General features: G+C 39.7%; 1 protein-coding gene across 2 annotated transcripts in view; it reads left to right on the top strand.

Annotated features, from left to right (window-relative positions):
- WDPCP (WD repeat containing planar cell polarity effector) overlaps positions 1 to 10,674 on the top strand; it is a 654,855-nt gene extending 644,181 nt beyond the window's left edge. For both annotated transcript variants that reach the window (XM_062209520.1, XM_062209519.1), the window contains 2 exons: positions 1,680 to 1,839; positions 10,062 to 10,674. In XM_062209520.1, the coding sequence (XP_062065504.1) occupies positions 1,680 to 1,839; positions 10,062 to 10,080 (179 nt within the window). In that variant the 3' untranslated portion in view covers positions 10,081 to 10,674. The remainder of the gene's footprint in view (positions 1 to 1,679; positions 1,840 to 10,061) is intronic.
- Positions 10,675 to 15,761: the final 5,087 nt, after the last annotated feature.

Below are 15,761 nucleotides of genomic sequence, written 5' to 3'. Positions count from 1 at the left end.
AGACACAGTATATAATACTGCAAATACACTTAGCACTACTGAAATGTATATTTTGAAAGTTATAAAAATTTAATGCTTTCTCTGCAATTATACACATACACACACATATACAGTGGCCCTAAGAATTTTTTGAATTTTTAATAAGGTTTATGTTTGTCATAACAAAAACATTTTTCAGGGCCTTGTGCTATGGTGTAGCAAGTAAAGCTACCCCCTGCAGTGCCAACTCCCATGTGGGCACCAGTTCAAGTCCTGGTTGCTCCACTTCCAGTTCAGCTCCCTGTGATGGCCTAAGAAAGCAGTAGAAGATTGCCCATTTGCTTGAACTCCTGCACCTGTGTGAGAGACCCAGAAGAAGCTCCTGGCTCCTGGCTTCCAATTGGCCCAACTCCAGCAGTTGCGACCATTGGGGAGTGAACCAATGGATGGAAGACCTTTCTCTCTGTCTCTTCCTCTGTCTGTAACTGTGCCTCTCAAAAAACAAATCTTTTAAAAAATATATTTTTTCAGTTATGTCTCCATTTTTTTAAACAATGCCCTGTGAAAGTCGCCATTATTTCTCTAACACTGCTATACATCTGAATGAGGTAGAAGTATATTTCTCTATTCTATACACTTTAAATGCTAACTGAAAGCAAAAACTGGATATTTTAAACTTTTTCAAATTGTGTTCTGTATTTGATAGAGTAAAATAATCCACTTCTTACAGCATCTCAAGATAACAAAATATTCCAGTAATTGACTAACAAAAAAATATCTGAATAAGGCTCTGGCAAAAAATACTATGAATAAGAAAGATGTGATTTAAAATTTGAATGTGAGGGGCTGGTGTTATGGCACAACAGATAAAGCTTCTGCCTGTGATGCCCACATCCCATATGGGCACCTGTTCATATCCCAGCTACTCTACTTCTAATCCAGCCACCTGCTAATTGCCTGGGAAAGCAGCGGATGATGGCCCAAGTACCTGGACCCCTATCATCCACATGGGAGACCTGAAGAAGCTACTAGTTCCTGACTTCAGCCTGGCCCAGAGCTTGCCACTGTGGTCAACTTGGGAGTGAACCAGTGGATTAAATCAATCAATCAATCTCTCTCTCTCTCTCTCTCTCTCTCTCTCTCTCTCGTTGTAACTCTTTCAAAATAAACAAATAAATATTTAAAAATAGGGGCCAGCATTATGGCATAGTGGGTAAAGCAGCATTGGGTAGCCCAGGTATCTGTGTCCCTGCCACCCATGTGGGGCACTGATGTGCTTCCTGGCTCCTGGCTTCAGCCTAACTTAGCCCTGGCTGTTGCAGCCATCTAGGGAGTGAGCCAGTGGATGGAAGATCTATCTCTGTCTCTCCCTTTTTCTCTGTAACTCTTTCAAATAAATAAGTATTTAAATGCATACATACATATATATATACATATACACACATACACACACACACACACACACACATATATATGAACGTGAAAGCATTCATTTTTCAGTTATCAAACTCCACTGAATAAGGTAAGTAAAAAAGTTACAGAAATAATAGGGGACAGGGACTATAAGATTTTTATTATATGTTACATAGTAAATTTACAAAATAAAAAAGTTCCACTGGAATATGAAAGATTTTCTGTAATCTTATGAGGTAAGTAGAAATCATATTTGTATTTGACTCATATTTTCATCTTTTTAACAGAACTCCTGGGCCCCTTGGACAGAGGGGATATGCTAAATGAAGCTTTTGTTGACTTATCTTTAGCACCTCAAGAGGAAGACTCCTTTCCAGATAATCTCCCTTCCTTTGGTTCATTTCACACACATATTCAACAAACAGCACTGAATGGCTCCTCTCATCGGTAAAATATGTTGAAATTGCTCTATATAGGGAAGTCCTTAGTGACAAAAATTGCTCTGTAAAGGCAAATATTTAGTAATAAGCTATTTAATATTCCTGGTTCAAATGCAAGCTAATAGCTAAGCAAGTATATTTCAAAATATCAAGGGAAAAATCTGACTTTTTTTCATGGCTAAGACTTTGCTGCAGTTTGGTCACACAGAATAGGCATGATGGAGGCAGAGGTGAATGTAAAACACATATTGTTGGGGACTGAATCCAAGATGGCTGAATAGTATACAGCCACAGAAACTCCAGATGCTCTGGGATATGAAAAGAATAAAGGAAGGACCACATTTCCAGGGGACTGACAGAAATTTTCAAATGGAAAGAAACAATGAAGCAGAAGGTGAGAAGATAGAAGACACCACTGCAGCCAGCTGCTGGCAGTGAGCTATAATCATACCATGTCAAGGTAGGAAGAAATTGCTGCCCACCCTGCTACTCACAGTTGTAGCTGAGAGAGAATTCTACAGTCACACACTTACTTCTACCTCAGCCTGAGGAGCTGGTGGGAGTTTCAGCAACTGCCATGCTTGGAAGAGGGAAATACTCTTGTTTCCTTCCCCTCCCCGACTTCCACAAAGTGCCATACTCAGCAATAGGTTGGGCAGTACACCTCTGTTCTGCTCCTACTGGCATCAGAATCAGTCAGAAGAGGACATCACCTTCTTAGAAGTGAGAGGCGTCTACAGCAACCCCTGTCACTACTGATTACTGCCTGAGGGAGAACCTTGTGGGCCACACTGACTTTGAGTCCAGCCTGGAGGGCTGGCCAGGGGCAGGGTGCCCAGTTAACCCTGTTTGAAAGGACAGCACATTGCCTCCTTCCTAGCCCCCCACCCCACCCCGCAAAGTCTCCCAGCAACTAGCAGGGATGAAGCACCATTTTAATAAGACAAGTACAGCATTCCACAGCTCGTGCACAACTAGGGTATTTTATCTGAGGGATAAATCTGCAGTCCTCACTGACTTTTAACTCTGTCCTGAAGGGTTGGCAGGGGCTGAGCCCTACTGAGGACTGAGAGGCACTCCACTCCCCTCACTCTTTCACAGGTGCCCAAACTCAACTGCTTAGGCAGAACAACAGGCAGTTAGCTCTGGGAATGCCTCAGCTCTCTCCGTGGACTTGAGTAGGTTCATGGAGCTGAGAGTGGATGTCCTGATCCATGTGACTGTGAGAACCATACACACTAGGACTCAGGGAATTCTTTGTATAATAGGGCATGGGGTATAACTGGGTCTCTGGGTAATCACTGTGTCTGGTTTCAGAGGCTCAGAGCTCACTGAGTACCTGGGGTTGGTCAGTGCAGAGGGTTCTGTTCTCACACTGAGGACAGCACAGATCCTTTTTATGGTTCATGTGCCTGCATGGATGAGGTGTGTAGCCACTCTGGGCTCACTGTGGGCATTGATCACCTTGGCAGAGAAAAGGTGAGGCAGTGATCACACCAACCAATATGATCTTGCCCTCTCCACTGCTGACAATTGAAGAGATCTACCATACCTAACTGGGGTGTAACCCTGAACTCTTGCACCACCCTCTTGCACCAGTGGAGCTCCCTGGTCTCACCAAGCACACCTTTCTGAATATCCACTGAAAGAACAGACACTCCACTAAACTACAGAGGAATATTTCAAAGATAAAAGCCATCAAGAAGAAAACTGACAAGTGCTTCCACAAATGCCTAAAACTAAATGTAGAAATATAAGAAACATGAACAAGGAAGACAATATGACTCCAAAAAGGAACACAACAACACTTCAATGTTAGAGTGTGAAGTCAAAGAGATTAGTGAAATGCCTAAAAGGGAATTCAAAAGAATAAGATTACTAAAAACAGTGAGAAGAAAATTCATGAGTTAAAGAAATCCATACAGGACAAGGATAAAAAATGTTGCCAGGAGATAGAGATATTGAAGAGAAATCAAACTGAAATATTAGAAGTGAAGAATTCAGTATGTCAAATAAAAAATATGAAGCGGGGGGCAGGAAGCCATAACAACAGAGTTGGTGAGGCAGAAGAAAGAATATCCAACACAAAAGACAATGTTTGGAACTATCTCAGAAAAAAAAAAAAGAAAAGTGAGAAAGACTGAAACTAGTGTGTGAGATTTATAGGATAATATCAAACCCTTAAGATAAACTAATTCCAATTCTTCTAAAAGTATTCAAAACAACTGAAAGGGAAGGAATCCTTTCAAACTCTTTCTATAAGACCACCACATTAATTCCTAAAACAGAAAGATACTGCTAAGAAAGATACCCATAGACCAATATCCCTAATAAACAAAGATGCAAAAATCATCAATAAAATAACACAGATCCAAATCCAACAACACATCAGAAAGATCATTCACTGGGACCACCTGGGATTTACATCTGGTATACAAAGATGGTTCAACATACACAATCCATAAATTTGACACGTCATATTAAGAAATTGAAGAATTAAAACTAAATGGTTATCGCAATAGATTCAGGGAAAGCATTTGATAAAATACAACATCACTTCATGATTAAAAGCACCATGAAATTGAAACCCTAAAGAGGAACCAAAATGAAATGAAGTATTCAATACAACATGAAATTGAGATTTTAAATTTTAAAGAGAAATCAAAATGAAATGAAGAATTCAATAGAACGAATAAAAAATGCAGTGGAGAGCCTTAAAAACAGAATCAGTGAAGCATAAGAAAGAATACTGGAATTAGAATACAAAGCACAGTAAAGTATACAGTCAGGGGAAAAAAGGACCAGCAAGGAAGAAGGTAACCTTTCTCTGAAGGGAGGAGAAAACTTCCACCTTGATTATGGCCCTATCAAATAATGACAGAGTTTGTGGACCCAAAAGGCTTCCAGAGCCTTGGCAGCTCATGACAAGGGCCTCAGGTGATCACTGACGTCATAAATAAAGTGTCAATTGTTAAATCGATAACAGGAGTCACTGTGTACTTGCTCCCCATGTAGGACCTCTGTCCTTAAGGAGTTATACTTTGAGAATTAATTCTAAAACTTGTCTTTGGCCGGCGCCGCAGCTCACTAGGATAATCCTCTGCCTGTGGCACCAGCACCCTGAGTTCTAGTCCAGGTTGGGGCGCTGGATTCTGTCTCTGTTGCTCCTCTTCCAGTCCAGCTCTATGCTGTGGCCAGTAAGGCAGTGGAGGATGGCCCAAGTGCTTGGGCCCTGCACCTGCATGGGAGAGCAGGAGGAAGCACCTGGCTCCTGGCTTTGGATCAACGTGGTGCACCAGCCGTGGTGCACCAGCCGCAGCACACTGGCCGTGGTGGCCAATTTGGGGGGGTGAATCAACGGAAGGAAGACCTTTCTCTCTGTCTCTCTCTCACTGTCTAACTCTGCCTGTCAAAAAAAGAAAAAAGAAAAAACTTGTCTTCAGCACATGCTCACTTGGGCTTACCTCAAATGGTAGAGCTAGAAACATGCCAGGGAATTCCAATTCAATCCCATGAAGGTAGCATGTACCAATGCCATCTTTCTTGTTAAAGTGATCAGTTTAAGTTCATAATTGATCATAATGATAGGATTAAGTGTCAAAGGGACTACATAAATAAGACCAGTGTCTGCAAATAATTGATAGAATTAAAAAGGAGAGAATGATCCTACATGGGAAGCAGGATACACAGCAGACTCATAGAACAGCGAATGCCCTAAACAGCACTCTGGCCTCAGAATTAGCCCTTAAGGCATTCAGATCCAGCTAAAAAGCCCATGAGAGTTTCTCAGGCATGGAAAGCCAAGACACTGTGGCAAAAAAAAAAAAAGACCTAAATGAAAGAGCTCTGCGAGTGAGATCCCAGCAGAAAGAACGGGCCATCAAAGAAGGAGGTACCTTTCTCTGAAGGGAGAAGAGAACTTCCACTTTGACGATGGCCTTGTCTTTTGGTGAACTCAAAAGGCTTCCATAGCCTTGGCAGCTCATGACAAGAGTGTCAGGTGATTACTGACATCATAAATAAGAGTGTCGATTGTTAAATCAACAACAGGAGTCACTGTGCACCTACTCCCCATGTAGGATCTCTGTCCTTCATGTGTTGTACTATGTGAATTAATGGTAAAACTACTACTCAAACAGTACTCTATACTTTGTGTGTCCTTGTGGGTGCAGTCTGTTTAACTGTTTACTTTGTATATACTAATTTGATCTTCTGTATATAAAGATAATTGAAAATGAATCTTGATGAAGAGTGGGATGGGAGAGGGAGTGGGAGATGGGATAGGTGTGGGTGGGAGGGAGCTTATCGGGGGGAAAGCTGCTGTAATTCAAAAGTTGCACTTTGGAAATTTATATTTATTAAATATAAGTTGAAAAAAATTGTCTTCAAACAGACTTTATACTTTTATCTGTTGGGGTACAAAGTGTTAAAATCTTTACTTAGTATATGAGTTGATCTTCTGTATATAAAGATAATTAAAAATGAATCTTAATGAAGAATGGGATGGGCTAAGAAGTAGGAAGTGGGACAGGAGTGGGGGTGGGAGAGTGCATATGGGGGAAAGAACCACTATATTCCAAAAGCTGTAACTATGAAATTTATTTTTATTAAATAAAAGATTTCTTAAAAATATCAGTAGCCTTTATATATACAGACAATGCCATGGCTAAGAAAAAAAACTTATATGATAAATACCATTCACAATAGGCACTAAAAATAAAAAGTTAATACTTTGGAATAAATGTAACTAAGGATGTGAAAAATCTCTACAATGAAAATTACAAAATATTGAAGGAATATAAGAAGACACCAAAAAAATGGAAAAATCTTCTATATTTGTGGGTTGGAAGAATGAATTTCATCAAAATGTCCATACTACCCAAAGCAATTAACAGATTCAATGTGATCCAAATCAAAATATCAATGACATTCTTCTCAGATCTAGAATAAATGATGCTAAAATTCATATGGAAGTACAAGAGACCATGAAGAGCTAAAGCAATCTTAAACACCAAAACAAAATTGAGGCATCACAATATCAGATTTCAAGACATACTACAGAGCAGTTACAATCAAAACAGCCTGGTAATGGCACCAAAATAGACTGTAGACCAAAGAAACAAAAAAGAAACCTCAGAAATTAACTCACACATCTACAACCAACTAATATTTGGCAAATGAGCTAAACTCAATCCCTAGAAAAAGGACAACCTCTTCAACAAATGGTGCCAGAAAGATTGGATCTACGCATACAGAAGCATGAAACAAGATCCCTACCTTACACTTTATACAACAATCTACTCTAAATGCATCAAGGATCTAAATCTATAACCTGATACCATAAAACAATTAGAGGAAAACATCAGGGAAAATCTGCAAGACACTGGCATATGCAAAGCCTTCTTGTAAAAGACCCTGGAAGCACAAGCAATCAGAGTAAAATAGACAACTGGGATTACATCAAGCTAAAAAGCTTCTGCACTGCAAAGGAAGCATTCAAGAATGTGAAGAGGCAACCAACAAAATGGGAGACAGTATTTGCAATCCATGCAACTGATAAAGGATTAATAGTTTATACTCTTGTGGAACTGTGGTCTTATATTTTCAGAGAGAAAGGTCTTCCTTTTTCTGTTGGTTCACTCCCCAAGTGGCCGCCACGGCTGGGGCTGCACTGATCCGAAGCCAGGAGCCAGGTGTTTCTTCCTGGTCTCCCACATGGGTGCAGGGCCCAAGCACTTGGGCCATCCTCCACTGCACTCCCGGGCCATAGCAGAGAGATGGACTGGAAGAGGAGCAACCAGGACAGAATCCGGCACCCCAACTGGGACTAGAACCCGGTGTGATGGCGCCGCAGGCAGAGGATTAGCCTATTGAGCCGTGGCACCAGCCAACCTTTTTGTTTTCTTAATGATGTCTTTTAAAGTGCAAAATACTTCAAAGTTTGGTGAAACTGAACTTGGAAATTTTTTTCTCTCATTGATTTTGATTTTTGTGTTATTTTCTTTCTAACCTGGGGATTCTGACAATTTTGTTTTCTTCTAGAAGTCTTACAGCTTGGGCTCTTACATTTTAGCCTCTTTTGAGTTAACTTTTATGTATGCTGTGATATGAGTTTAAATTCACTATTTGGTACATGGAAGTCCAAGTTTCCCAGTAACATTTATTGTAAAAACCCTTTTCTCCCATTGAAATACTTTTGCAACTTTGTCAAAAATCAACCACAAGTGTGAGGGCTTGAGTCCTTACAGCAAAAAGTGTGAAGACTTTGTTATGTTAATGAGTCTACTAAACTAGACAGAGAGAGAGAGATGTCTTCCATCTGCTGGTTCACTCCCCAAATGGCCACAGTGGCTGGGATTTGGCTAGGCTGAAGCCAGGAGCTTCTTCTGAGTTTCCCACAAGGGTGCGAGGGCCCAAGGGCTTAGGTCACCCTCTGCTGGTTTCCCAGGAACATTAGCAGGGAGCTGAATAAGAAGTGGAGCAGCTGGGACTCAAACCTGAGCCCATATGGGATGCCAACACTGCAGGCAAAGACTTAACCTCCTAGGCTACAGTGCCAACTCTCAGCACTCAATATTTTTTTTCCAGAAAAGAAGAATAAAATGAATGAATTAATTCAAACTCAAAATCTTATAGGTGACTAAAACAAAATAAATCACAAGAAATAGTAAAGGTAAAAGCACAAATTAATGAGGCAGAACCAGGATTGGTAATTTTTTTCCTAAATGATGCCAGTGTAGTTATTTTAGGCTTGTGAGCACTATGTTCTCTGCTGCTTCTCAGTTCTGTTGTAGCTCAAAAGCAAGCACAGGGGCCATGGATGTGGGGTAGTACGTAAAGCCAGTGCCTGCAGTGCCAGCATACCGTATGGACACTAGTTTGAGTCCTGGCTACCCTACTTCTAACCCAGCTCTCTGCCATGGCTGGGGAAAGTAGTAGAAGATGGCCTAAGTTGTGGGACCCCTGCACTCACATGGTTGGAAGAAGCTCCTGGCTGCTGGCTTCCAATCAGCCCAGCTCCAGCTGTTGTGGCCATTTGGGAAGTGAACCAGCAGATGGAAAATGTCTCTTTTTCTCTCTGCTCCTGCCTCTTTGTGACTCTGCCTTTCAAACAAATCAATCGATCAAAAAAAAGCAAGCATAGAAAATGCATTATTAAGTGATATGGCTGTGGTCTAAGAAAACTTTATTTACAAAAATAGGTAGCTGGCCCACAGATAATAGTTAATTGATACCTAAGAGAGAAGACACACCAAAAACAAAACAAAACAAAAAAAAGTATGGACTAAATCAAGAAATCCACTCCAGATATTTGAAAAAAAATTAACAACACAGACACACTTTATCAAGAGACAGAATACAAACATATAAAGAAGAAATGGTAGATGGAGAATTTATTTAAACAGGCAGATATTTTTAATCATAAGGGACTATTTTATAGATTTCTGTGCAAATAAATTTGAAAATCTAGGATAGATAATGTCCTAGATAAATGCAGACTGCCAAAAGTGGCCACCATACCAATTTCCATTATCAAGGAACTACCTTGTGAATAAGCACCAGGATTACATGGTTTAACAGAAGAAATTCTACCAAACCTAAAAAGCCATATACTCCCAGTGCTCTGCAAATTGTTCCAAAGCACTGAAAACAAAAACTTTCCATAGAACTAAAAATTATAGACCAGTATCAAATAGGAATAGAAATGTAAAAACATTAAATATTAATAAATGAAATCTAACAAGATCTATGAATCAACTCTGTATCCTTAGAAATGTTATCAAATTCATTAATAACATATACCACACTAGTAAACCAAAGTTGATAAAAATTATATAGTTGCAGATCTTGAAAAAGCCTAAGAAAGTCAACTATCACTCCCGATAAAAATACTCAAGAAAATAGAAAAATATATGTAACCTGATTGTAATGCCAATATCCTACTTAATGGGGAAGTGTTTAAGGTAAGATCAGAAATAAGGGAAGGATATCCACTATCTATACTACTAGTAAACAATGTGCAAGAGGCATTCACCAATAGATAAATCAACTAGAGCAAGGGTTGGCAAATTACTCTCCAGAGCAAACCTCATCTACTGTTTTTTTTTTTTTATGAATGAAGATTTGTTGGAACATTGCACTTGATGTTTATTGTATATGGCTTAGTTGTAGAGACAGATATCATATGGCTAATAATACCTTAAATATTTACTATTTGGTCCTTTGCAGAAAGTTTGCTGGTCCCTGAACTAGACACATAAGAATTGGAAAAGAAGATAAAATTCCTTTTGCAATGGTGTGACAATATAACTGAAAGCCCCAGAGAACCGGTGATAAAACTAAATCAAATAGTTTTAAAAATTCAATAAAATGGAGGATATAATTGACCAAACATATACAAGCAATCATCAGTAATAGGACATGATGGTATAGAACACCCTATTTAAATATCGATGAAGAAAATTAAATACTTAAGAATAAACAAATATGTAAAAATCTATAATAGGAAAACTTTAACACACTTTGAAAGACATAGCCTTGAACAATGCAAAGATTTCTTTTTTTTTCTTTTTTTCTTTTTCTTTTTTATTTTTTTGACAGGCAGAGTGGATAGTGAGAGAGAGAGACAGAGAGAAAGGTCTTCCTTTTTGCCGTTGGTTCACCCTCCAACAGCCACTGCGGCCGGCGCACCACGCTGATCCGAAGCCAGGAGCCAGGTGCTTCTCCTGGTCTGCCTTGCGGGTGCAGGGCCCAAGCACTTGGGCCATCCTCCACTGCCTTCCAGGGCCATAGCAGAGAGCTGGCCTGGAAGAGGGGCAACCAGGACAGAATCCGGCGCCCCAACCGGGACTAGAACCCGGTGTGCCGGCGCCGCAAGGCAGAGGATTAGCCTGTTAAGCCACGGTGCCAGCCAAAGATATCTTTTCTTGGATAGGGTGATTAAACATTATAAAAATGTCATTTCCTCCTAAGTTAATAAACAATGTAATCCCAATAAAAATAACAAAAAACATTTTTTGGAGTTACACAAGTTAATATTAAAGTTCATATAGTACAACCACCATACAAAATAGGAAAACACTAAAAAGAAAAATCAGGCAGGACTAGTCCTATTAGATGTTAAAACATAAAGTCTTATAAAGTTGTAACATTTATAATTTTTTTTAAACAGGCTGAGTGGATAGTGAGAGAGAGAGACAGAGGGAAAGGTCTTCCTTTTTGCCGTTGGTTCACCCTCCAATGGCTGCTGCGGCCAGCGCATCTCGCTAATCCGAAGCCAGGAGCCAGGTGCTTCTCCTGGTCTCCCATGCGGGTGCAGGGCCCAAGGACTTGGGCCATCCTCCACTGCCTTCCCGGGCCATAGCAGAGAGCTGGTCTGGAAGAGGGGCAACTGGGATAGAATCCGGCGCCCCGACCGGGACTAGAACCCAGTGTGCCGGCGCCGCAAGGCGGAGGATTAGCCTGTTAAGCCACGGCGCCGGCCCACATTTATAATTTTATCTTCTTATATGATTATTAGATTAATATCTGCTTCCTCATTAATCTATAAGCTCCTTGAAGGCAGGGACCACCACAGCTATCCCCAAAATATACTAAAATGTCTGATACACATAGTAGATAGGCAGTATATTTTTATCAGGCTTATTGGTCTCAGATTTCTCACTCAAGTATGCTGAAAAGAGCAATGACACAGATAAGAGACAAGCAAAAAAGTCTTTGAATTAATGGTAAGCACTAAGCAAAACACAAAGAATTGGTGATCAGAGAAATCTTCACCAACAAGATGATAGTTCAAACCTGATTGACAAGGTGAAAATGTGATGAGGTGACAGGGAGAGGAAACCACATATGCTAAGACCGTATGGTAGAAACAAGTAGGAGACGTTCAAGTAACAAAAAGCCAATATAGCTACACTGAAATGGGGCAGATAATATTAACTCATTTAGGACTTCAGTAAGCCATGCAATTAGGAATTCACTGCAGTGAGAGGGCAATGAATGACACCAAAATGTGTAGCAGTCATAATAGTCATAATAATAGCCTCCCAAAGACATCCATGTCCTAATCTCTAGGATTTGTGAACTACAGGGCAGGAGGGAAATAAGGTAGCTGATAGAATTAAGGTTACTACAGCTGGTGTTGTGGCACAGTGAGTTAAGCTGCTGCTTGCAATGCTGGCATTCCATGATTGCTGGTCTGAGTCCCAGCTACTTGCCTTCTGATCCAGCTCCCTGATAATGCTCTTGGGAAGGCAACGGGCCTCACCACCCACATAGGAGGCCTTGGTAGAATTTTCCATGATTCTGGATTCAGCCTACCTCACACATGGCTATTGCAGCCATTTGGGGAGTGAACCAGAAGGTAGAAAATCTCTGTCTCTATTGCTCTGCCTGTCAAATAAATAAATAAATCTTTTTTTAAAAAAAAGAATTAAGGTTGCTAATCATATTACTTTTAAATAAGGATATTAATAATTATACAGATAGGGCCACTGTAATCCTTAAATATGGAAAAAGAAGAAAAGTCATCATTGGAATGATTCAACGTGAGGACACATTGCTGGCTTTGAAAACAGAGGAAGCAGGCCATGAAGTCAAAGAACATAAGTGACTTCTAAAAAACTCATAAAGACAAGAAAATTGATTCTCTAGTTTATAAAATAGGCATTTTAGATATACCAAAGAATCAAGAGCTTTCAGAATACTGTAGTTAACACCTAAATTATAAACTATTCTTCTGTGAATTTATGAGACCTCTTTGGAATTATGTCATTAATACTATATTCATATGGCTTGTTTTCATCTTTTTCAGCTGGCTGGCTGAGATTTTATTCTTCATAGGTCATTATTACTATTATTCAAATGCATTTATATTATATTTAAATGGTTGGTTTTTCATATTTAGAACTGACAACTTAAAAAAAGAAAGAACAACTTGGATGGGGAAAAATCAGAGTGAGAAGGGCAATGTATGACTAAAATAAATGCTCCTGGAGTTGTTATCATGATACAGCAGGTTAAGCCATCACTTGGGAAGCTGTCATCACATATCCTAGAATCTGGGATCCAGTCTCATCTCTGCTTCTGATCCAGTTTCCTGCTAATGCATCTGGCAAGCAGAAGATGATGGCAAGTACTTAAGTTCCTGTCACTAATGTGGGAGACCTGGATAGAGCTCCTATCTTCCAGCTTTGGTGTAGCCCAGCCCTGAATGTCACAGGCATTTGGGGAATGAATGGGTGGATGAAAGATGTCTGTCAATTAATTAAAACACTTTTAAAAGATCATAGGACTAAACTAAAAATAGATTCAGTAATGCCCTTAAACTAGTCATTCTATTTCAAGTAAGTCAATTATCTAGTTGCCTCAATTTTCTCTCTTGTATTAGAGTATCCTTTTCAAGTTCTAAGATTTTTTTTAATTGTGTAGGAAATAAAACTTGTATTTTCAACAATTTGTCTATACTAATACTTACTGTCATAAATTAGTGGCAATACTTGATAGTTTCCTATTATATTTTAATCTGAATTTGTATCTAAGAAACTCCAAATTAAATACTACCTTGTTAAAAGTTGTTAAAGTTGGCTTGGTTTTATTTTATTCCTATCTTAGCAATTTTCCTTCAAATTAGAACAAAAAATACCCTATATTCAGAATCATAATGTGTACACACCTATAAACAATATAATTGATGAAAATTTTCAATGTTTACAAAACAAAAAATTGTCAACAGAGCATCTGGCAGTAGACTTACCCAAAAAAAAAATTACAGCCTATACTTCATGAAGATTGGCTCAAAACAAACTGTCCCTGCCAACAGAAAATCTGACAATTATTCTGTTGTCTAATTTGGCGCAGGCTAAGTTGACCTTGTTTTTTCATCTCAGTCTTTTAATTCTTGTTAACTTGGCATAAGAGAAGAACATATGGCATGTGTCTACGAAGTCCATTTCTGCATCTTGAACCAAAATAAATGTAGTACACTTAGCATTTTCAGTGTTTTAAACTCTTAAGATACCTTTATTGTATATGAAATAGAGCTGGTTAAGTTCATTCCCACTAGTTATTTTACACTTACTATCTGTAACTCACTACATATCAATCTTTTTTTATTTCATTTATTTGAAAGAGAGGGAGAGGGAGACACACAGAGAAAAGATCCTCCATCCACTGATTCACTCCACAACAGTTAGAGCTAGGCCAGGCAACGCCAATAGCCTAGAACACCACCTGGCTCACCAGTGTGGATGGAAAGGGCACAATTACTTGGGCTATCATACATTGTTTTCCCAGGTGCATTAGTAGGGAGCTGGACTGGAAATGGAGCAGGCAGTACTTGAACTGGGATTTTGATATGGGATGCTGGTGTTGCAAGCAGCAGCTTAACCCACTGTGCCACAAAGCCAACCACAAAATATCTTTTTTTAAGCTCTGGTATATGACTAAAACTGGATGATTTTTAACTTATTTCCAAAGAAACTAGACAATCTTAAGTTCTTTTAAAATATAAAAATAAAAAGTTATCAGCAATCAGGATCCTAAAAATATTTACAGGTTTTTGCTGAATCTACAGCTATGTTTAAGAAACCTTGTCAAGATAATGTTATAAAGAGAACTAAAGAACAACAATAATTTCCATTTTGTATCAAACCTAATCTGATCCATGTCTTTAATTTTTTTCCTGATCCACTAAAGCTTCATGAAAGAGAATTTAACGGGGTGAGCTCCAGGATGGCAGAATAGGGAGGGAGTACACTGATAGTCCAGAAAAAGACAGTTTAATGAAAGTGGAGATACTGTAGGCTCAGGGAAGAGTTAGGTAAAAAACAGCAGAGGAAACTCTTCTGGAACTATTGGGACACGGTGGACCTATGTGGAGCCAGTTTCCTGCTAATGCACCTGGCAAGCAGAAGATGATGGCAAGTACTTAAGTTCCTTTCACTAATGTGGGAGACCTGGATAGAGCTCCTATCTTCCAGCTTTGGTGTAGCCCAGCCCTGAATGTCACAGGCATTTGGGGAATGAATGGGTGGATGAAAGATGTCTGTCAATTAATTCAGGACCCCAGCCACCAAATCTACACACCAGCACTAGAAAGGAAGGTGAGGCCAAACCTCAGTAGCCCAAGACACTGGCAGGAGAGTGGAAGAGCCTAGAGGGAACAAAACTTGAAGCCCCATGGGGGAAAGTTCACCAGCCTAACTATGCACATTAAATGCATATATAAATATATAATATTTATTAATATATAAATAATAAAAGGGACCGGTATGGACACAATTCTCTCTCTACACACACCTTACAAAGGAGAGCAAGACAAAGAGTAGGCACCATTTTGGACATACGTAAAAGCTATGTCCACCAACAGCCAAACAGAAAAACCTGACTCTGGTGGGGAGAAGTAACAGGAGGTTAGGACCTAGGGTATGTGTGGAGCTAATGAACTGAGACTGTGGAAAAAAAAAAAACAGAGTGTGTGAGAGGACTCATGCAGTACCGGAGACATGAGTACTTTCTAGAGATGCCACAATCCTGGCAACCCAATGGGAGATTGCATGGGAATTTGAGCTTACACTGAAGACTGCACAGATCCTTTGTGGTCCTTGGGACAAAGCAGATGAATATTATACCCACAGGGGCCAGAGCTCAGACACTGACTGCCTTCCACTCTGATCAGCTGTGCAGATTTACTTCCCTGTGAATAAAAGAGAGGGAGAGTGAGAGAGGATTTACCACACCTAACCTGGGTGTGTAACCTTTGGCACACCCTTAACCCTGAAGAACTGAACATAGCTCGCTGGCCACACCCATCACAAGCCTCTAAGGATCCATCAAAAGCAGACAGTCCAATTAATCTAGGGTCATAGTACAGCAAGAAAAGCCACCACAGTGAGGGAAAAAAAGAAATCAAGAATATCTCTACAATGC

Source organism: Lepus europaeus, chromosome 13 (assembly GCF_033115175.1).
Source record: "Lepus europaeus isolate LE1 chromosome 13, mLepTim1.pri, whole genome shotgun sequence".
NCBI lineage: Eukaryota > Metazoa > Chordata > Mammalia > Lagomorpha > Leporidae > Lepus > Lepus europaeus.
The sequence above is the reverse complement of the archived record's forward strand: the minus strand, read 5'-3'. Positions and strand labels throughout refer to the sequence as shown.